Source organism: Myotis myotis, unplaced genomic scaffold (assembly GCF_014108235.1).
Source record: "Myotis myotis isolate mMyoMyo1 unplaced genomic scaffold, mMyoMyo1.p scaffold_m19_p_18, whole genome shotgun sequence".
Classification (NCBI taxonomy): Eukaryota; Metazoa; Chordata; class Mammalia; order Chiroptera; family Vespertilionidae; genus Myotis; species Myotis myotis.
Genome location: NW_023416322.1, coordinates 37,742,952 through 37,762,878, shown reverse-complemented (window position 1 = coordinate 37,762,878; position 19,927 = coordinate 37,742,952). Strand labels below are relative to the sequence as shown.

General features: G+C 60.2%; 1 protein-coding gene and 1 long non-coding RNA gene across 5 annotated transcripts; one reads left to right on the top strand and one right to left on the bottom strand.

The window, feature by feature from the left end:
- Nucleotides 1-229: 229 nt before the first annotated feature.
- On the bottom strand, nucleotides 230-1,371 carry LOC118672852. Its single transcript, XR_004973227.1, has 2 exons — nucleotides 1,193-1,371; nucleotides 230-695 (listed from the first exon to the last, which is right to left on the bottom strand). It is a non-coding gene; the product is annotated as an uncharacterized LOC118672852 (long non-coding RNA).
- Nucleotides 1,372-1,375: 4 nt separating this feature from the next.
- CSF1 (colony stimulating factor 1) lies at nucleotides 1,376-18,494 on the top strand. 4 transcript variants are annotated; one of them, XM_036342791.1, is made up of 9 exons: nucleotides 1,376-1,699; nucleotides 4,744-4,863; nucleotides 6,035-6,097; nucleotides 7,304-7,477; nucleotides 10,224-10,371; nucleotides 11,486-12,498; nucleotides 12,954-13,006; nucleotides 13,328-13,386; nucleotides 14,281-15,155. In XM_036342791.1, the coding sequence occupies exons 1-8, from the start codon at nucleotides 1,445-1,447 to the stop codon at nucleotides 13,371-13,373; spliced, it is 1,872 nt and encodes a 623-aa protein (XP_036198684.1). In that variant the 5' UTR covers nucleotides 1,376-1,444; the 3' UTR covers nucleotides 13,374-13,386; nucleotides 14,281-15,155. The 4 variants fall into 4 exon arrangements, with proteins under 4 accessions (XP_036198684.1, XP_036198686.1, XP_036198683.1 ...); XM_036342793.1 differs by lacking the exon at nucleotides 14,281-15,155 and adding an exon at nucleotides 16,596-18,494 and having other exon boundaries at nucleotides 1,377-1,699; nucleotides 12,368-12,498; XM_036342790.1 differs by lacking the exon at nucleotides 14,281-15,155 and adding an exon at nucleotides 16,596-18,494 and having other exon boundaries at nucleotides 1,378-1,699.
- Nucleotides 18,495-19,927: the final 1,433 nt, after the last annotated feature.

Genomic DNA, 19,927 nt, shown 5'->3' with positions numbered 1-19,927 from the left:
ACCACGTCAGCCTGGCCATTACCATATGCCCAGGACGAGCACAGTGCCTGCCACATAGAGTCATCACAGGGTGCACGTTTGCCGAGTGAATGAATGATTCCCTAATGGCCTCATCCCACTCGGTTGCTGTTCATTGGGTACCCACTGTGTGCTAGACACTGTTGATGGTGAGATACCTGAACATGGGACCAGCCTGAAGGAAGACTCAGTCCAGAGTGGGGGCAGAACATGACTGTCAGTACCACTTTAATACTTTTTAGAATAATGCAGAGAATGAATCAATCCACGAAATGGCAAACAGCTTATCAGAGCCCCGAGGGAGGAAGGAGCCAAGTCCAGTGGGAACACAGGAAAAGGAACCGTTGATCTGCCAGGAGAGTGGATGGAGGCGTGGCTGGTGGAGGATGTGGTGTGGTTTCAGCCTTGAGGAGGGGGACTTTGCCTTAAAGACAGGTGGGGTTGGTCCAAGCAGAGAGGCCAGTCCCAGCAAGGGCATGCAGGTGTAAAACCCCTGCTGAGGCCGGAGCAAGTGACAAGAGATCCCTCTTTGGGACCAGCCACCTATCAGTTCCCAGGGGGTGGGTGGCCTCACGGTGGGATTGAAACATTGAATCATAATGAATTGAAGAAAGGAAGAGCTGAAGTTGGCATTGTAATTCATAGATGCATCTTGTTAGATTCTGCTCAGAGTCATTCTGTGTTGAGACAAAATGTGATTTCATTTTCTCAGTAAATGCATTTCCAAAAACACCAAGGGAAATCTAGGACCCAGGTGCCAATCGCTCCGGGTTTTGGCAGCCAGGAGGGAGCAGGGTACCAGCCAGCATTTACACCGCCCGCCTGCCCGCAGGTCAAGTGCAGGAGTGTCTCCTGGCACACTGCAGAGCTCCCAGGACCCAGTCCCGGGACGCAGTCCCTCCCCTCCTGGCTAGGTAGCCAGCATCTGGCCTCTACCCCCTCCCCCAGAATTGGAGGCAAGAAGAGGGGTGGGCCGCTTGGAGGCTCCTAGGTAGGAGGGGGCTGCCTGCAAACCTGCTGACTCAGGCTCCACCAGGTGCCGCGTCCTGCACCACCCGGGAGGCCCCGCCTTAGTGTTTGCCCTGCTCTCAGCCCATTCCGGCTCCGATTTGGGAATTTTCAGGCCTAAGGGGAAAGTCCCTTGAGAGGAATGTTAGAAAGAGAGCGAGCTCACCGGATCCGCCTGGAGAGCGCGGAAGGAAGGAAAAGCTCTCTCCCCAGCGGCGCAGCGGTGGCGGGCTGGAGAGCGCGCGGAGGGCGCGGAGTTGAGCAGCAGAAGAGGCGACTGCAAGACGGGCGGGGAAGCCCAGCCCGGGGGTGGGGGCGGGGAGGCGGCTCAGTGGGCCTCTGGAGTGTGTTGCGCCTGTGTGTGTGTGTGTGTGTGTGTGTGCCTGGCGCCTGTCCAACGTAATTTCCCATAAACCACATGCCTAAGTCGCTTAAAAGGCTGTGCCGAGGAGCTGGCCGGCGGAGCCGGCTGGGGAAAGTGAAAGTCTGCCTGGTGCTCTCGGCGCCGCCGCCGGCTCTCCGCACTCCCGGGACAGCGGCGCGGCCCTCGGCGGGGCACGGACTCCGCGGCGGCCAGCGAGCCAGCGAGCGATCGAGGGCGGCCAGCGCGCCGGGCCGGGACCCAGCTGCCCGTATGACCGCGCGGGGCGCCGCCGGGCGCTGCCCTCCCACGGTAAGCGGCGGGCGCGGCGCGGCACGGGGCCGGGTTGGGGTTGGAGCTCGGCTATCCTGCCCGCGTGCGCCCGCTGCAGAGGCTCCTCGGGACCCCGGCGGCCCCGGGTACAGAGGCTCCTCGGGGCCCCGGCTGCAGAGGCTCCCGCGGACTCCCGTCGCCTTCCCATCTTTGCACGCGAGCTGCCCTCGGCCCCAGGCGCTGGTGCTGAGACCGCTGCGGCCCTGCGCTGCTCCTGGGGCTGCGACACTTCCCTGGGAAAGGGAAGGCTACTTGCCCCGCTGCACGGAGGGGCACACTGAGCCCCCCGCGGGCAGGAGAGAGGGGTTCGAAGCCACGGCAGGGCTCCTCGTCCGCCGGAGGCCCCCGCCCCTCTCCCTTCTGAAGGATCCACCGCCAAGGGACGGGCACAGTGGCTGTGGCCGCATGTGGCGCCTTCCCCTGTGGGCACCTTCCTCATCGCCCCGCACATGCTTCGAGGCCCTGCTGGGGAGTGGGCACTTCTGGATGGAGAAAGTTCAGGGGTCACCGGCTTATAGGATGCCGGGGCTGGTGCCCAGGAACGGCTGGCACCAGATGGAGCCGGGCAAGCTGCTGCTTGTTCCAGCTCACAGACAGAGCTGTTGGGGACCTGGGTGGCTGGATCAGGTCTGTTTGCAGGGGACCAGATCCCAGAGTTGCCTAAGGATGGTTCTGAATCTTTTTCTTGCAAACTCCGGTGCAGTTCACTGGGGAGATCTTGGGCTTGGTGGTGGTAGAGGAAGGTGGGGGTTTGGTGTTGGGGAGGGAGCTGTGGACAGGGCTGAGCTGCTAGGGCTGCATGGGACAGGGCAGGAGCTGCCACAGCTCCTAGGAAGTGAAGGGTGGCATGTGAAGGAGCAGCAAGTGGCCTCCCGGTGGCGGTGGCGGTGGCGGCGGAGAATGGGAGGGGAAGCCTGGGAGAAGAGAAGCGGAAAAAGGTCTGCAGGGTCGGGGAAGGGGCTGCAGGTGGGGTGAGGGAGGGCAGAGCCCTCGGAGGGGAGGAAGGGCCCAACGGAGAGAGGAGGCAGGGCTGAGAAGGCAACTGGGAGGGCGAGGTGAGGAGCAGCAAGGCCAAGACAAGGGGCTGAGGAAAGAGAAGTAAAGTAAAGGGAGCAGGTTTTATTTTTAAATTTTATTTATTTACGTATTTTAATCCTCACCTGAGGGTATGCTTTTATTGATTTTAGAGGGAGAGGAAGGGAGAGGGAGAAAGATTGAGAAACATCAATGTGAGTGAGAAACATTGATCAGTTGCCTCCTGTACATGTACCTTGACCTGGGGTCGAACCCGCAACCTAGGTATGTGACCTGACCGGGGATTGAACCTGCAACGTTTTGGTGTTGGGTGATGATGCTCCAACACCTGAGCCACCCGGCTGGGGCAGGGACGGGGGCTAGTTTTAGACACGGCAGCCCGAGGGTCCGCTGACGCCAAGGTCCCCGTGGGACTTTGTTGGTGGAGAAGGTGAACCAGGATGGGAGGCAGGTGAGGAGGGACAGCATCTCCGAGCCCTCGGCAGAGATTCCTTCCCGGTGCCCCCAGAGGCCAAGGCTGGTGGGTGGGAGGAAGAAAGGAGGAGGGAGAAGAGGCAGCCCAGCCAGATACAAGCTAGACTGTTAACCCTCCGTTGGCCATTCAGATCCTCCTCTGAGGCCCCAGGGGCAGGCCATCTTCAAAGTTGGCTGCACTGTCCTCACACAGATGCCTGAAATAACTCCAAAAGCCAGGCAGTCCCTGAGGCTAAGCATTGACCCCCCAGCCCCCCTGCCCTTAATCATCATTGTCTTGAAGTGCCTGCACAAGAATGTCCTCCTGAGCACCCTGCCCCTTGCTCCCCCCTCCCCGGGATGGAGCCATGCTGTGCCTTCCCTTCAGGTCCTCCCTTCCCTCTCTGCCACCGATTTCTCCCCATCTTTCCAGGCCCCCTGAGGCCCCTCCTCCCTGCAGCCTCCCTGGTAGCCCAGCCAGGGCCTCTTCTCCCGGGTGAGAGCTGGCGAACATTGAGCTTTTAGTTATATGTAAATCAGCGTGTCCCTGTGGGCTGTTTCATAGCCTCCTTGTGTTTTTCCAATGCGCTGTTTATTGGCAGCATTTGTCTTATCCTCTGGGTTACTGAGGCAGAGCCCAGAGCCTAGGAAGGTGCCAGCCCTCACCCCACCCTAGCAGCATTTCTCTGAATCTGGGGGAGACTTGTGGGGGGGGGCTTAAGGGGTGAGGGTGAGGGAGAGAGGAAAGAAGGGGAATGACAGGGTGTCAGGTGCCAGTTCTCTGACTTTCCTCTGGGGGTGAGCAGTTACTGGGTTGAAAGAGAGGAGAGAGCTCAGAAAACTTCCTGGCCGCGTTAAGAGCTGGCTGGCTGGCTGGCTGGCTGTACAGCCTGATGGGGCTCCGCTCGGCAGGTGTCAGCCAGGACGGACTGACTAGTGCTGTCATTGCCGCTGCCACCTGTTGTTTTTGACAACCAGACGCGGAGGGCTCCAAAGGTCTGTAGCACGGGACAGGTTCCCAGCGAAACTGAGTTTGTTTCCAGAAGCAGAGCCGGACCTGTGTGGGACCAGGTGGGAGGAAGGGCTGGACCCAAGGGATCTGTCTCTGGCTCACAGTCTGGAAGCCAATGCAGGTACATGAACTTGAGAGGAATGGGCAGCTCCTACGATGCCTGGCCCCATGTTTGATGTTGCAAGAACAGAAAAATGGGTAGAAGCAAGTCCTGCATTCAAGGAGTTTCTTGTGAAACTGGAATTTAGGCTGGTAGGCGCCCTTCCAGGTCCTCATTAAAGTTCAATGTGTAGTCAGGCTTGGCCTGGGTAAGTCTGGGAAGGCTTCTTGGAGGAGACGACACTCAGGTTGTCATCGAGGGAGTGCAAGGTTGTGCTGGAGCTGTCAGGCAATCCCCAGAAAGCTGAATTTGGGGAATGCTGCATCCTGGGGTGAGGGGTAGCTGTAGCCTTGTAGGTGTGAGGGTATGGGGGCCCTTGGGGAGAGTAAGAGCGGAGGAGAAATGGTGCTCTCTCTGTCACAGACATGGCTGGGCCCCCGGCTACTGCTGGTCTGTCTCCTGGTGAGCAGGAGTATTACCGAGGAGTCGAAGCACTGTAGCCACATGATCGGGGACGGACACCTGCAGCTCCTGCAGCAGATGGTGAGTGTGTGGCCAAGCCTATCCTACCTTCTCCCCAGGGGGAAACTGAGGCAAGAGTCAGGGAGAAGGTCAAAGAGATGGGTGGCAGGCGGAGAAGTAGGGCTGTGCAGGACATGGCTCCCCTGATGCTCCCCTCATTGACCTTCTGAAGGTCAGGGCCCCTGACGCCCCTGCAGGCACGGGCACGGTGGGCTCCCGGCTGGTTGCCTGGGCAAAGGATTGCCTGGAATGTCAATCACGGATTCTCCATGTGGAGCCTGCTGTCTGTCCCTCAATGGGAGGCTTCTCTGAGGAGCCAGCCCCGTCTGCCTGCTGTGTCCAGATGTTGCTGCTAGCTCCCAATTGGGACACCAGCCTGGCACCAGGGCCTCCCCAGATTTGGAGCGGAGGCCCCGGCCTAACTCCCAGCCCTCCGCCCTCGTAACCCTGGCTCCTGCTCGAGCCCTGCATTCAAGGAGTTTCTTGTGAAACGGGCTAGGATGGCCGGCTCACCCTGGCCATGAAGGAGCCTGTGCCTCCTGGCCGGGCCAGCAGAGTCATCAGCAATTCCCAGCGTGGTTCAGCCAGGCAGAATCGTTTGCTGTCATGGCCGCTGTTCTGCTCAGAAGAGAGTTTACCATCCCTCTGGCCAGCCAGGCAGGGTGGGGCACCACTGGTGGAGGCCAGCTCCCGGGCTCTGAGCTTGGGGCCTGCAGGCTGGGCCTCCTGCCTCTTTTCCTCCTGCATGTCGCTGCCACAGAAACCCAGGGGAGACCAGGAGCTACTGTCTGAGGCTCAGAATCACAGAACCATTGCTGGGGGATGGAGAGGTGGAGGGGGCGGGGGCGCAGCAGGGGTTTTCAGGGCATTTAACCCCAGCTCCTTCAGATCCTGAATCCCCAGAACTTGTCTAGCCTCTGCTTGAATTCCTGCCGTGACAGGGAGCTCACTACCGCCCACGGGAGCGTATGTCATGGACGGGGAAGTAGAAGGAAGAGACTTGCTTATCGTTTGCCAGCCCTCCCTTGGGCACGTGAGAGGCACAGGTCTGCCTCATCTTCTTTCCAGGTGTGGTTGGGGGAAGGTGGATGAGGCTCAAACCCCGATCCACCCAGAAACTCTAGTCCCCACTGTTAGGCGAGCTCAGCCGAGCTGCGGATACCCTGCCACCACTGGCCGCTCTCTCTTACAGATTGACAGTCAGATGGAGACCTCGTGCAAAATCCCCTTTCAGTTTGTGAATGAGGACCAGTTGGTGAGTTAACGTCTACTTACAGGACCCAGCGGGTATGCCCTCCTCGGGGTGGGTAGAGTGAGAGCGTGAGGGCTGGAGAAATCCTAGAGCTGGGCAGGGTGAGGTGTGAGGATCCCTGGGTGCCCAAGTCTGGGGTGCCAGGGTCCAGGGCTGGGCAGGGTGAGGGGCTCAAGTCCCTTGCTGCTCCCTTTCCTGGCCCGGCACATGCCAACGCCTTCCTGTGGCCCAGGCACTTTTCTAATTTAATCTTGATGGAACCGTGGTGTGGCACACAAGTCTTATTTATGGTCCCCAGAGAGATGAAGGGAGCACAGCTAGTGAGCGGTGGAGGTCTGATCTGCACCCGGGCAGGCCGGCTCTGGGGCAAACAAACGCTTCTGATACAGGCTTTGCTTATGGAAGGCACCTCCGTCTAGCAGACAGACCAGCAGCCAGGGGATCGGTCGAGCCCTTTCCCTCTTCCTCCTACCCCACCCCCCAACCAGACACCAAGTGATGCTGGATTGGCCTCCCCATCAGTTGTTTGGACAATTTCAAGTACTTCCCCAATGTCCTCACGGCTGCCAGTGCACCCCTCATCCCGCCACTAAGGGGAGCTCTTGGAACCCTAACCTGCTACTTCCTCTTTCCTCCCCCAGACTTGTCAGGGGCCCCCTGATCCAGAAGAAGCCTAGGTTGCTTAGCCTGGGGGTTATTAGCACCAGGTCCCACCCACTACCCCCATCCCTTGCTCCTTCCTTCCCAGGAGCCTGTCATGCCTGGCCAACGCCCCCACCTCAGCCCCATTCCCGAGTTTGTTCATCTCTCTGCCCCATGCCCAGAAGTTGTCCCCATCTCTGAGTTTCTCCACACCTGACCCATGTATACTTCTGCTAGATCGGGAGGCCACCTCCCAGTGCAAAGAACACCCTCTGTATTCCATTCATGGGGTGCCGGGAATGCTCCTTCCGGAAAGTCAACGCTCTCTCTAATCAGAACCCACATTCCCTCCCTGCACCCCAGGCCCCAGGGTGCCAGATCCCAAAGAGAGAGAGTGAAAGGCCAGCTGAGGCAGCAGCATGCTCCTTAGCAGGAGTGGCGTGGCCTCTCCACCCGGGTTGGGTGGGTTGGGTCGGGATCGGGATGGGGGTGGGGCAGGCTGCAGCCCTCCATCTGCTGGGGTGGGCGCATCTGCCAGACCTTCAACTCCAGGCTCTCCTTTCTCAGAAAGACCACGTGTGTTACATTAAGAAAGCCTTTTTCTTGGCACAAGACATCATGGAGGACACCATCAGCTTCAAGGACAACACGTCCAATGCCATCGCCCTGGTGAAGCTCCAGGAGCTCTCCGTGCGGCTGGAGGACTGCTTCCCCCAGGTCTACGAAGAGCAGCAGGAAACGGTAGGAGGCCCTGGAGCCCGAGCCCGATCCCTGGGTCAGGGCAGGGCCGGCTGTGGTGGTCCCCGCCCTCCCACATGCACAGAGCAATCACTTCCCTCACGCATCCCACCGCTCGCGCTCTCTCGTTCATTGCTCCATCCACACACCATTCTAAGGACTGACTGTGCGGGAGGCGCAGTGCTAGGCCCCGACTGTGTCTCCAGGAACAAGAACTACCTGGTTCCAAACCTCGTGGAGCGTGCAGTCAAGTGAGATTGGCAGCCATTAAACAGTAACAAGCAAAACAGAATTACAAACCGCAGGGACCCTTCCTTCATCCCACAAGTAGTTAACGAGTGTCTGCTGTGTGCCACGTACTGTTCTAGACACCAGGAAACCAAAGACGGGCAGAAATCCCACGTTCACGGAGCTTCCATTTGGGGGTGGTGACACAGTTCACAAAATACAGGTCGAACATGCGACATGTCGGACGACGGGAGCTGCGTGGCCGGAGAGAAAAGCAGGGAAGGGAAGACCTGCAGGAGTGAGGGGGGCCGTGAAGGAGGGAGAAACAGGACTCATTTAAGAGGGTGGGGAGGAAGAGCCAGGGAAGACTGAGGAAGAAAGTTATTTTTTGAGGCCCAATGATGGGTAAGTTAGGAAGTGACGGGGCTGGTCAGAGCATTCCAGAACCGAGAATGGTATGCAGGAGCCTGAGGTGAGCAGCAGCCTGCACATGCGGGACCCATCAGCATGGCCCAGGCGTGGAAGTGAAGGGCGGGGAGGATCTCTGGGGTCCTGACCGGGTGGGATTTGGCCTAAAGAGCGAGGCAGCGTGGTGAGCCGGCCAGTGACCAGACCTAGCTGGCGTTGTGAGACCTTCCTGGTTGCTGTGCAGAGAAGGGGCTGTGGGAGCAGGTTTGGAGGCTGGGAGTCCAGCAGAGGCCCAAGTCCCAGCCCGAGACGGGATTTGGCCACGTGGAGGTCAGTGTCACTGGCTGGTGCCAGATCAGGGTGAACAGGGGACCTCGGCTCCAAAAGATGCAGAGAGAGAGGTCGCCAGAGGGAGTGTGTGTGGGTTGAGAGAGGAGCCTTTTTAAATAAGAGAGGTATTAAAGCTGCAGTTTCCCAATATTAAGGTTCTTAAGGCTCGCTTGGGGAGCTTATTTAAAACCCAGATTCCCAGTGTGCACCCCTAGAGCAAGCATGTCAAACTCGCTGCTTGCGGGGCTCAGGCCGCGGGTTTGACATGCTTGCAGAGAGTCTGATTCATGGGTCTGCAGGTGGGTCCAGGAATTTGCATTTGAACAAGCCCCCCCCCACCCCCCGGGGAATGCCCACGGGACAGGCTCCAGGAGGGATGCAGCCCTGGGAGCTAGAGGAGCTAGTCTCCTGTGGGGACGCTGGGGAGGGATTCGGGCTCCTGAGGAGAGAAGACATAAGCCTGTGGACACAGTGGGCATCGGGGGCCTTCCTGTTTTCTCCAGGAAGAGGCCAGAGAGCCAGGGTGGCCCTTTACAGCGGCCTGGGGGAGGTGGCAGGAAATGGGTCCAAACAGGATCGTCCGTTTGGCCAGAGGCACCCCGCTCAGGCCCAGGTCTTCTCATTCCTGCAGCCTTTCGTCCTTTATCTGGTCCGCATTGATGAGGGGCCTGCTATGCCCGGCCTTGGGCACGCAGCCATGCCTACAGCCTCACAGCCTAGGAAGGTTCTGCCCTGTGCAGCTCCGTTAGGGGAAGCGTGGTATCTGGAAGTCCTCAGCGAGTCGGCCACAGATGATGCCATAGGCGTGCACAGCACTGCCTGGTGTGCACAACAGGAGGCGAGCCCTGAGGAATGCCCGCGTTTGAAGTCAGGTGGCAGAGGCTGGTCAGGAGACTGAGAAGGAGCTGCCGGGTTGGGAGGAAAGGCAGGAGTGTGTGTGAGGGGTCCCAGCGCTCCAGTGTGTGTGGGAGCCTGCATCCCCCAAGCAGAAGAGAAAAGAGTAGCTCAAGAGATGGGGCTGGGCAGCCTTGGACCTCCTCCCAAGACACACCAACGCCAGAGAAGGACCCGCAGCCATGGCCTGCTCCAGGCCATGCTCCACACCACGGCACCAGCCACCCACCTCCCTGATAGCCCCTCAGATGGGTCCTCTTTGCTCTATGGATAAGATTAACGGTTCTTGACATGGCCAACCAGGACCTGCAGGACCGGTCCTGGCTGACCCCTCTCAGCTGCGTCTCTCACTACTCTCCTCCTGGCTGGTAGTAGTGTAGTCATTCTAGCCTTCTTTTCGTCTTTCAACAGTTCAGGCTCTTTGCTGCCTCAGGACCTTTGCACAGTCTGCTCCCACTGCCTAGAGACAGTTCTCTCCAACTCTGCCTCCTTTCCTGGTTAACTTTGCTCATCTGTTAGTCAGTTCTTAGGCACATTGTCATACACGCTCAGTCATTCAGAACCCCCTCACATTCAGGACTCGCCGCACTGTAGCAATGGCTTTGGTGCCTGTGCCTTGCTGGACTCAATGTCGAACTCGGCCAGGGACCACCTCCCTCATTCATTGCCTGATTCCCAGGTAATGACCATATGCCTGGCACATATCAGTGAATAAATGAGATGGCTCCTGGCCTCCGGACTGATTCTGCTGCAAACGAGGGGAGAGGGAAGGGAGAGCATGAAAGAGGAGAAGGAGGCAGATGTGAGAAAGGCCACGGAAGTTAGACAGACAAGCTGGAGCCGCTGGGCCAATGCTGAGCCTCACCCGGGGGACCTGCTCTCCTTCCAGGCCTGTGTCCAAAATTTCTCTGAGTCACCCCTCTGGGCCCTGGAGAAGATCAAGAACGTCTTTAATGAAACAAAGAACCTCCTTAAAATGAACCAGAGCATTTTCAGCAAGAATTGCAGCGACAGCTTTGCGAAGTGCTCCGTCCCAGGTAAGCAGCAAAGGGACCGGCAAGGGTGAGGCAGGGGAGAGCGTGTGGAAGAATGGGGACTGGGCAGTGGGAGGTGGGGCTGGAGGGACCCCCGGAGGCAGCCTGGCTGCTACTCGTCTCTATGTGTAGATGTGCTTGTTTTGTGTACACGTGTGGCTTTGTGCATCTCTGGGTGGTCCTCGGCACATGTCTCTTCTGACATGTGTGTGCATGTACAGCTACATATGTCTGCATGTCAAGGCATCAAGAAGGACCATGCTGGTGGCTGTGAGATTAGGGAGCGGGCAAGGGGGCCCCTCGGGGAGAGCCTGCAGGCATGGAGGCTCTCCGGCTCCGCAGGGCGGCCAAGCATGGGGAGGGGAGCGTTCCGTGGAGAGAGCAAAGTTCCTCCTGGGAGTCAGGGCCCGGGCTCTGAGAACCCCGCTGCCAATCACCAGGATACCCAGGCTCCCGAAGTCCTCAGGATGCCTTGAGTGTCCCCTCAAGGGACAGGCTGGATTTGAAGTCTGAGCATCATTCAAACTCTCCCAGTGCTGGCACCGGCTGCACCCGTGCACCGTACATGTCCTCGTCTCTGCGTCTCGTGTCATGTGTGCCCTCGTCCGTGCAACCTTGCTCCCCAAGGCAGGAACTGAAGCCCTGCCACCCGGCACCTGCCAGTGGCCAAGTCCAGTCTCCTTGTTTCAATCCCAAGGCCTCAAGCCTTGGCCACAGCCCAGCCCCAGCCGTTCCCGCCTGCGGCTGTGGCCCTTGCTGTGCATGGCACCACCTTGCTGCTTCCAGCCAACGCAGTGGGGCTTGAGGGTGTCTTGTTAGCCCTGGAGGCCTCTGCTCACCCCTCGCTTGGCGTCTGGCCACCTGGAACCCCAGGAAGAGCGGCGCTCGGTCTTCCCTGACCCCAACCCCAGGCTGCGCCTCTCAATCCTGCTTTCTGTTCTCACCCATGAGACCCTGCAGTTTGCACCTTCCCTGCCTGTGCCAGTCCTGTGGTGCCCTCAGCCCCAGGGCTGAGTTAGCGGATGCGGGGACCCTCTCGAGTCCCTCGGGAACGCTGTGCTGGAGGCTGGTGACTTTAGCTCCTCCGTCTTTCTCTCTCCCTCTGTGGTTCTTTCAGATGTGGTGACCACGCCTGATTGCAACTGCCCGTACCCCAAAGCCACCCCTAGCAGTGACCTGACCTCTGCCTCCCCTCAGCCGCCCCTTGCCCCCTCCGTGGCCCCTCTGGCTGGCTTGCCCTGGGCTGACTCTGAGGGGACAGAGGACAGCTCCCTCTTGCACAGTGAGCAGCCCCTTCGCACAGAGGACCCGGGCCTTGCCAAGCAGCGAGCACCCAGGAGCACATGCCAGACCTTTGAGTCACCAGAGACCCCAGGCGCCGAGGGAGGCCCCGTCGGAGGCTCGCCTGAGCCCCAGCCCTCGGTGGGAGCTCCCGTCTCTGGGATGGAGGACGTTCTCGACTCTGTGTTGAGCGCTAACTGGGCCCTAGAAGAGGCCTCTGGAGAAGCTAGTGAGGGGCCTGCACCCCGAGGCCCAGAGCCCTCCCCCTCCAGGCTGGGAGGAGGCAGCATGCAGGCGGCGGCCACCAGACACACCAACCTCATCTCAGCATCTCCACTCCGCACATCAGCCAAGGGCCAGCCGCCAGCGGATGGAACCGGCACCCTCCGGCCCAAGGTGGGCTCTGGGAGACCCACCGGCCAGGCCCGGAGTCACACACCCGAGAAGACAGACCGTCCATCTGTGCCGCCCAGAGACGCCCAGGCACCAGGCTCTGCCAGGCCCGTGTTCCTGCGCCCGAGAGGCCTCAGCCGGCCCTCCACCCTCTCTGCTCAGGCCAGGCTTCCCGGCAGCCACGCCTGGGACAGTGTCCTGCCCCTCGGGGGGCCGCAGGGCAGGAGGAGCACCCGGGAGCGGAGGAGCACCGCAGGGCTGGAAGGAGGACCAAGTGAGGGGGTGGCCGCACCCCATGCCCATTTTAACCCCGTTCCTTTGACAGACATAGGCGGGGTGCTGCCGCCCTCCACCCCCCAGGCCAGCGAGATTGTGCGCCCCGTGCTGGTGCCCAGCACCATCCTAGTCCTGCTGGTCGTGGGCGGCCTGCTGCTCTACTGGTGGTGGCGGCGGCGGGTAAGAGCCCGATGGTGGCCGAGAGGCGGGCACCTCCTGGGGACAGCGGCGCAGCGGGTGGAGGAGCAGGTCCAGGCAGGCTGGCTGGGGGCAGCCTGGGTCCTTCCAACGCTCACACCAGGAAGCTGGCTGAGCGCAGAGGAGGGGAGATGGACAGGGAGGGTTTCTTCAAGACTGGGGGGCTCATGGTGTACAGTCAGCGGAAGGGCGGGCAGCAGCGAGCGGGAGAGAACATTCCTGGGCCAGAAGCACATGGAGGAGCGTGATGCTTGTGCACCAGGGCAGGGCCTGGGGCCAGGACATAGGACACAGCCCAGCGGGGTGGAGACGGGGGCCCCCAGCACGGAGGCCTCAGGAAGCTCCCACAGGGGGAGCTGGGGGAGCCCTGCCTGGGGAGGGGACCATGTCCCCCAGCCTCCCCCGCTGCTCATTGAGCTGCCCTTTTCTGTCCCCAGAGCCATCGAGAGCTACAGACCGTGGATTCTCCCCTGGAGCAACCAGAGGGCAGGTGAGCGTCGGGGCTGGGTGGCTCAGTAGGCATCGGGGCCTGTCTTGGCACCTGGTTCCCCTCTACATTTGGGGGAGACTTGCTCCCACTTGCTCTGAGGCAGTGGAGCTCGGAACAGGATGGGGGAGGAGAGGAGGAAGGGTGGGGGTTTCTCCTGATTTCTTCACGGGGTGAGGCAGGTCTGGTCTCCTGGACCTGAGAGGGTTAGAGCACATGTGCGGGGGGGAGGGGGGGCCCAGGGGGGGTGGGGGGCCCACTTAGGGGGTTTCCTCACTCCCCGGATTCACTGGAGTCTGACGTCACCCTGTGCTCTGCCTGCAGCCCCCTGACCCAACATGAGGACAGACAGGTGGAGATGCCAGTGTAGCGGGAAGGCTAAGGTAAGCCTCTGGTTTTGGATCCCTCTCCACCCCTTAAAATTAGCTCCGCCCTTTTCCCCCACCCTAACGTGGAGATACCACCAACTCCCCGGAGGCCCACACACGTGGCTCGCGCCCCTCTCTCCTCTTCCCACCATCACCAGGGCCGCCAACCTCTCCCTTCCGGGTCCTCAGGGCCCCTCCGTCCCCTCCACCCTGTCTGAGGCCAGGCCCATTCCCTCTGCATTGGCAGCGGCTGCTTCTTCTTAATAATAATAATTCTTTATTGTTGAAAGTATTACATATGCCCCACCCCACCCCCATTATGCATTGGCTTCTTATTCCTGCCCTGAGCTTCTGCTCTTGCTGCCACTGCCCACACCAGAGCCCCCAGATCCTCCTGTCAGGCCTTTACCCTCCTGGAGGGTTCCGGTGGCAGTGCATCGCCAGCCACTTCAAACCACCCTCTCCGCTTGGCCCCCACACTCCCCGGCAGCTGCTGCTCTGAGTCCCTCTTGCCGGTTTCCGTTCTGCTTGCACCCTGGTCTGACCCTCCCCCCAGCCCAGAGGACCCCCCTCCCTTTAATGCATGGAGCCCTAGAGCCTTCGTGTCGGAAGGGCTCTCACGGTCACTAGGTCGAGCCTCCTACCCCAAAGGGGCCTCCCCTCTCTGCCTCCCAGCGTCCAATCACACACTCGGGGAGCCAGGCAAGCTCCCTGCCATCTCCCATAGCACCCACAGCCCCGTGAGGAAGCCCTTCCTCAGGCAGGTCTAGCGGCTTTTCCGCCGCCGCCCATCCCCCCGGATGACCCTCCCTCTCGTACCTAAAGCCACTAGCCACATCCCCCTTAAGACTTCTCGAAGCTCAATGTGGCCAAGGCCCTCAAACATTCCTTATATGATGTGGTTTTCAGACCCCTCACCATCCTGGTCGCCCTCCTTTGGACACACTCGTTTGTCAATGTCCCCTGCCAGTGTGGCGCCCAGCCCGGGACACAGTGCTCCAGACGTGGTCTGACCAGCTCAGAGTGCATGGGACTGTTGCCTGCCTTGATCTGGACACTGTTCTGCTATGCGCACAGATTAAGTTTGCATTAGTTTTTTGAGCTTTTTTTTTTTTTTTACAACTGCATCATATTGTTGTCCATATTTAGCTTGTGGTCTATTAAAAGCCCTAGTTCCCTTTCCCATAAACCTCTGTCAAGCCAGACCTCTGTCCTGTACTTTGGGCAGATTCAGTGTTTTAACCAAAGATTAGTTGTATTCGTCCTTGTGAAAACTGCCCTGTCGGTGTCTGCCCGTCGCCCGAGCCCACTGAAGTGGTCCCCATCCCAGTCCTGTCTCCCTGGCCCTCCCGAGTGTGTCTCCCGCACAAGGACGGGTGCCTTTTGGCGTCCTCGCCCACGTGGATAAAGATGTGACCCTCGTGACTCCTTGCTGGCTCTCGGGCCAGGCGGCCCATCCTCCTCCCCTCCCTCCCCTCCGCCCAGTCAGCCACGGGAAGTCCTCCTTCCTGGTATCTCCTCTGTCCCTCCTGCCGTTCATCCCCTCTGCCCTCTGGTATTTGGTTAATACTGTATCGATTTGCACTTACTTGGATGTTGTTTTTATACATTTCAGTTCTTGTTTTATGTGTATGTGGACATCCCGCACCCAGAATCAGGCTGTAAGCCCCTTGCGGGCAGGGACCGTGTCTTCCACCGATTTGGCATTTCTTTTTCTAGTACAAAGAGGGCTTCTCCGCACGTGGCCAAGAACTCAATAAACATTGACCGACTGGCTTCAGGGCTGACAGACCCATGGCCTCTGGCCAGCTGCCTCTAGTTAACCAGCCTCTGGCTAACCCGTTAACCAGCTAACTGACTCTGACTGACCAGCTGGTAACCGCCTGGTTGGTTACTTGTTGATTGGGGAGCTAATTGGCTAACTGACTGGCTGGCCAAGGAGTTGGGGAGACCTATCGAGTTTCACCCCATGCCCAACGCGAGCCAGCGCTTAGGGCCTTCCCAGGTGTAGGGCGCCGGGCCCGGGCCACTCCTAGGAGATGGGGGATCTGATGAGTGTTCCACACCAGGGGAACCTGTTCAGAAAAGAGCAAAGATAACACATCTGGGACCCTGAGGTCTGCCTGGTGGGTGTGGAGAGTGGGTCAGAGGGACACTGGCAGGGTGGTCTCCAGGTCAGGCACTCGGGGTCTCAGGGAGAGTCAGGGCCAGCGCTGGCCTGATTGCCACCATGACAGGAGAGGTGGGTGAGGGCCCTCAGAGAAAACCACCCCCAGCCCTCCCTGTCGGAGCTCGCCCACTCGGTCCTTCCCTGGGGCCCAGCAGTGCCTAGTGTGGCTCATGTCCAGTCCAGGGCTCCTCCCTCCTGTCCCTCCAGAGTCTGGGAATGGGCTGGGAGCCAGAGGGCTGGTCCCATCTCCCGCCTTGCCCATCACAGCCTTGGCCAGTGGGGCCTATGATGGCCTGAGAGGGGAGCTCCACACAGGGTCCAAAGTCAAGCTGCTGGCCGGAGTCCAGGGGATTTCTGGTCTGAGAACAAAGCGTCCTGAGGATGCCGGGCCTGGGGACAGGCTGGGGGCAGGGTGGGGAGGGAGCCAGGCCCTCACTCCCATGGAAGATGCAGGGAGGCCCATCCGGAAGGAGGCTGCTTGGGGTGAGCATGTGATCGGGAGGGATTTCCTTATCCTGGGACCACCTCTGGCTCTTCCTCTTCAGTGACTTCTGCTCTGCTGTCCCCGATACGGTGTGCGCCCCCTCTGTGGCGAATGCCTGCTGGTGGACACGAGACCTCTCTCTGCTAGAGTGAGCAGAGCTCACCCTCGGCTCATTGGGCCGAGGCCAGTGACATGGTGTTGCCCGAGGAAGGGACCAAGGGCACTCGAATGCCCCCCTTCCCTCCCTCAGACCCGTCTGCTCGAGCAGTGCCTTGCACCCCTGCTTAGACTCCCACCAGGCCTGTCCCCTCCCGCTGTGGTCCTTGCTCCCCCAGGGGGAGGCAGGAGGTGAGGGCAGTCTGGCCCGCGGCTTGGACCCCTGCCAGAGAAAGCGGCCTGGCCCTTGCGGTGTCTGGGTGGCCGGGAAGGCGAGGGCAGGGACCAGGGACGGGAGGAAGTCCTCCCTACAGCACCAGCCCACAGGAACGCCAGACGCCCCCACGCATGTCCCCGGCGACCCCTCCCTCGCTCCCACTCGCTGACGGGCCTCTCTCTCTCTCTCTCCCACAGCTGGGCGCACAGGACAGTCTCTCCACGGCAGGAGATGTTACGGGGCGTCGACCCGCCTCCTCCGCCATCCTCCTGGGAACGTGGCCTGCCCACCCTGAGAGCTGCTGCCGACCAGGACTAGGCCAGGGCAGCTGGGCTGGCCCCTCCACCCTCGACCCCCAGACTCTGGACTGACTCGGAGAGGGCCGGCGGGTGCCTCGTGCTGCTGATATTTATCGTGGGCCCTGGAGGCTCCCATCTGCTTGAGGGGGGCTGGCGAGCCCGGAGGAGTACTCTCTGCCCCTGGGGCTGTGCCCTCCTCCCGCCCCCTCCGGCCAACACCTGGGCAGGGACCCAGAGGCCGTGGCTGTGGACAGCAGGGTGGGCGCTGAGGAATGGAAGAACCCTTGCGCCCAGGGATGGGTCCCTGCCCCAACAAGCAGGCACATGTCACGGAGAGATGCCTGAGATTGGCGGGGCGGGACAGCGTCAGCTGGTTTCCTGGAAATGTGGGCGGCCCAGAAGATGGGAGGAGAAGGCTTGCCTGCCGCTCCGACAGCCCTCCACTGGCAATGCTGGTGCCAGGCAGAGAGGGGAGGCCAGCCCTGCCCTCGGGACCTGCTGGGCTCTCGATGCCAAGGTGAAGCCCAAGGCTGGCTGCTGCCCCACCGGCCCTCCAGAACCTGCCGGAGCTGCCCCGGGAGGCCGTCCAGAGGCGCCCCTCGCGAAGGAAGCCATTGCACTGTGAAGACTGGACCTGCCTGCTGTACAGCTCCGATGCACATCTGTCCGCCCTCCGGCCTCCCCAGCTTCTGCACTGACCGCCCGAGCCAGCCTCGCCCGTCCCATCGACGGAGGGAGCCCCTGAGCCCTGACCTTCCGCTGATCTGGCCTCTGACTCCCTGGGTTGATGGGGCGGGAGAACGCCTGGGCTGCACCAGAGCAGGTCTCTAGGCTGCTGTTGGCCCAGGTTTCTGCATTTTGCACTTTGACGTTCCCAAGAGGGAAGTGACTAGTGGAAGGAAGAAGGGTGGGGAGGGCAGAGACCGACACGGGGAGGGTCTTTGAAATGATGGGTATGCCCCCGATGTTGGGGGAGGCGTCCACGCCCTGACCCCTGCTGCAGCCACAGCTGCAAGGCCGCTGCCCGTGGGCACCCGGGGCTGAGCGGGCTGTCCCTGTGAGGGGCCTGGTAGGCAGTGATACCTCCAGTCTCACCCCACGCACCCACCCAGGACCACAGTCTCTGTAACCAGGCAAGCCAGGGTGGGGGAAGGACCGAGCATCTATTGCCAAGTCTGCCTTGAGGACCTCCGCTTCCTGGGCCAGCCCCCAGCTGCAGCTCCAGAGCTGGGCCGCAGGTGACAGGGCTGTCAGCTGTCCTTGGTCCCTCTGTGCAGCTGCGTCCCTTCTCTCCTGCTGTCCTGGGCCCTCCACGGAGAGACCACCCTGCTGGCTGCTGGGCCGGGCCCCCCACCTTCCCTTCCTGCTCTTGAAAGTGAAGGTCACTGGTCCCTGACAGCTGAGGGAGGAGCAGAGGACTCCCCGGTGGGACTCAGCCTCCTAGTCATAGACTCTATTTGATGCCAGGAAGTATGTATTTAAAAGTGGAAGGAAAAAACAAACAGGAAAAGTCATTCCTGCTCCACCCCCATCCCTTAAACTATAGTATTTTCAGAGTCAAGAAAGCAAAGAGCTTCCTTCCGAAATGGGTTGGACTTGCTTTCCTGCCTCGGGGCGGGAGGCCCAGGACCCCTTCTTTTCCCCAAGAAAGCCGAGAGGGAACATTGGCTCACACACTGTGAGATTTTGTTTTTACACTTGGAAGTGATGAATTATTTTATATAAAGTCATTTAAATATCTATTTAAAAAATAGGAAGCTGCTTATATATTTAATAATAAAAGTGCACAAGCTGCCACGTGTGCGTCCTGGGGAAAGCTGTTTTTGGGGGGTGGGTGGCAAACATGGGGGGATGGGTGGGCATCAGCTGTTGGGTGAGACCCCGCTCAGAAAGCTTTTTCCAAGACACGCGGGGAAGGGAGGTTCTCTCCAGGCTCCAGCCTTGCTACCCAAACCCCCCGCCCTGCGCATCTGTTTAGTAGGGACGCGACCCAGCAGCCAGGCCTCAGCCTGGCCACCGGCTCCTGCCCGCCGGCCTCGCCCAGCCTGGGAAAGTGGCTGGTTGGGCTCTATCCAAGGGTGAGGGGCCTGCAAGGACCAGGCTCCTGACCTCTGACCCCTGCTGTCCAGGCCCTGGCGGAGCTCTGAGGGGAATGGGGAAGGTCTCTGGGCTGGGAAGTGGGTGAGGCTGAGGGGGAGAGAGTCTGCAGGTTGTGGGAGGGGCCTGGGGCCTGATCGTACTATGAATGGAGAGGAGACCAAGGATGCCTCGGAGGCAGGGGGAGGGGGGAGGGGGGAGAATGGGAGTGTGTGGGGGATGAGGGATGCTGGAGGGGCAGGCGAAGCTGTGACGGGAAGGGCCTCCCCACTCCTGAGAGTGTGACGGACAAAGTCTTGGGTCACTGGTTCTCAACCCTGGCTCACCTAGAAGACTGGTACCCACGCCCCGCCCTAGGTGAACTAAATCAGAATCTCAGGGGGAGGCTCAGGCCTCGGGCATCAGAAAGTTTGAAAGCCATCCCGAGTGATTCCAACGTGACCGGGAGTGAGAAGCACTTAGGGCTACACCATGTTAAGTGGTGGCTATTGAAGCTTCGTTAAAACGAAGCGAGTGGCCACGCAGTTCCTCAGTCGCACTAGCCGCGTATCACAGGCGCAGTAGCGCCCAATAGGGCATTTGCATCATCAAGGGACTCCTCTTGGACAGTGCTGCCCAAGACACCGTGTTCCTGCACTTAGGCGGCCAAGGTTATAGGACAAGGACTGGCACCAGCCAGCTGGGCCAGGATCTAAGTTCCCAGGAGCCTCCGTCATCTCCTGTGCTCATGCCCCCCACCCTGGCCTCATGTCCCTGAGCTAGCTCTTCCCTGTTTATCAGAAAGCCCCTCAGAAAAGAAACTTACATATTTTCCTTCAAGGCCCAACTTAAAAGTCTCCTCTAAGAAGCCTCACTAGCCTGACCCAGGCCCCCGAGGCCCACCCAGGCGTAGGCCCTTCCTCCCTTGTGTTCCCACAGAGCCTTTTTGTCTGTCTGTCCCCCCAGGCTGAGCTGTGGCAGGAACTCTTCTTTGCCTCCCAGTGCCTGGAACTACCTGGCACACAGCAAGTGTTCAATAAATGTGTGAAAAGATTGACCCGGTCCTGCCCTGGTCAGTGGCTCAGTGGTTAGAACATCAGCCTGTGCACCAGAGAGTTATGGGTTCAATTTCCAGTTTAAGGGCATGGACCTGG

What these genes read in the sequence shown, in the direction of transcription:
- CSF1 (XM_036342790.1), top strand. Translation starts at nt 1,445, where the DNA reads ATGCCTAAGTCGCTTAAAAGGCTGTGCCGAGGAGCTGGCCGGCGGAGC. An exon ending in CCGGGCGCTGCCCTCCCACG is followed by an intron (nt 1,700 to 4,743) that starts GTAAGCGGCGGG and finishes TCTCTGTCACAG; the next exon opens with ACATGGCTGGGCCCCCGGCT. An exon ending in ACGAAGAGCAGCAGGAAACG is followed by an intron (nt 7,478 to 10,223) that starts GTAGGAGGCCCT and finishes CTCTCCTTCCAG; the next exon opens with GCCTGTGTCCAAAATTTCTC.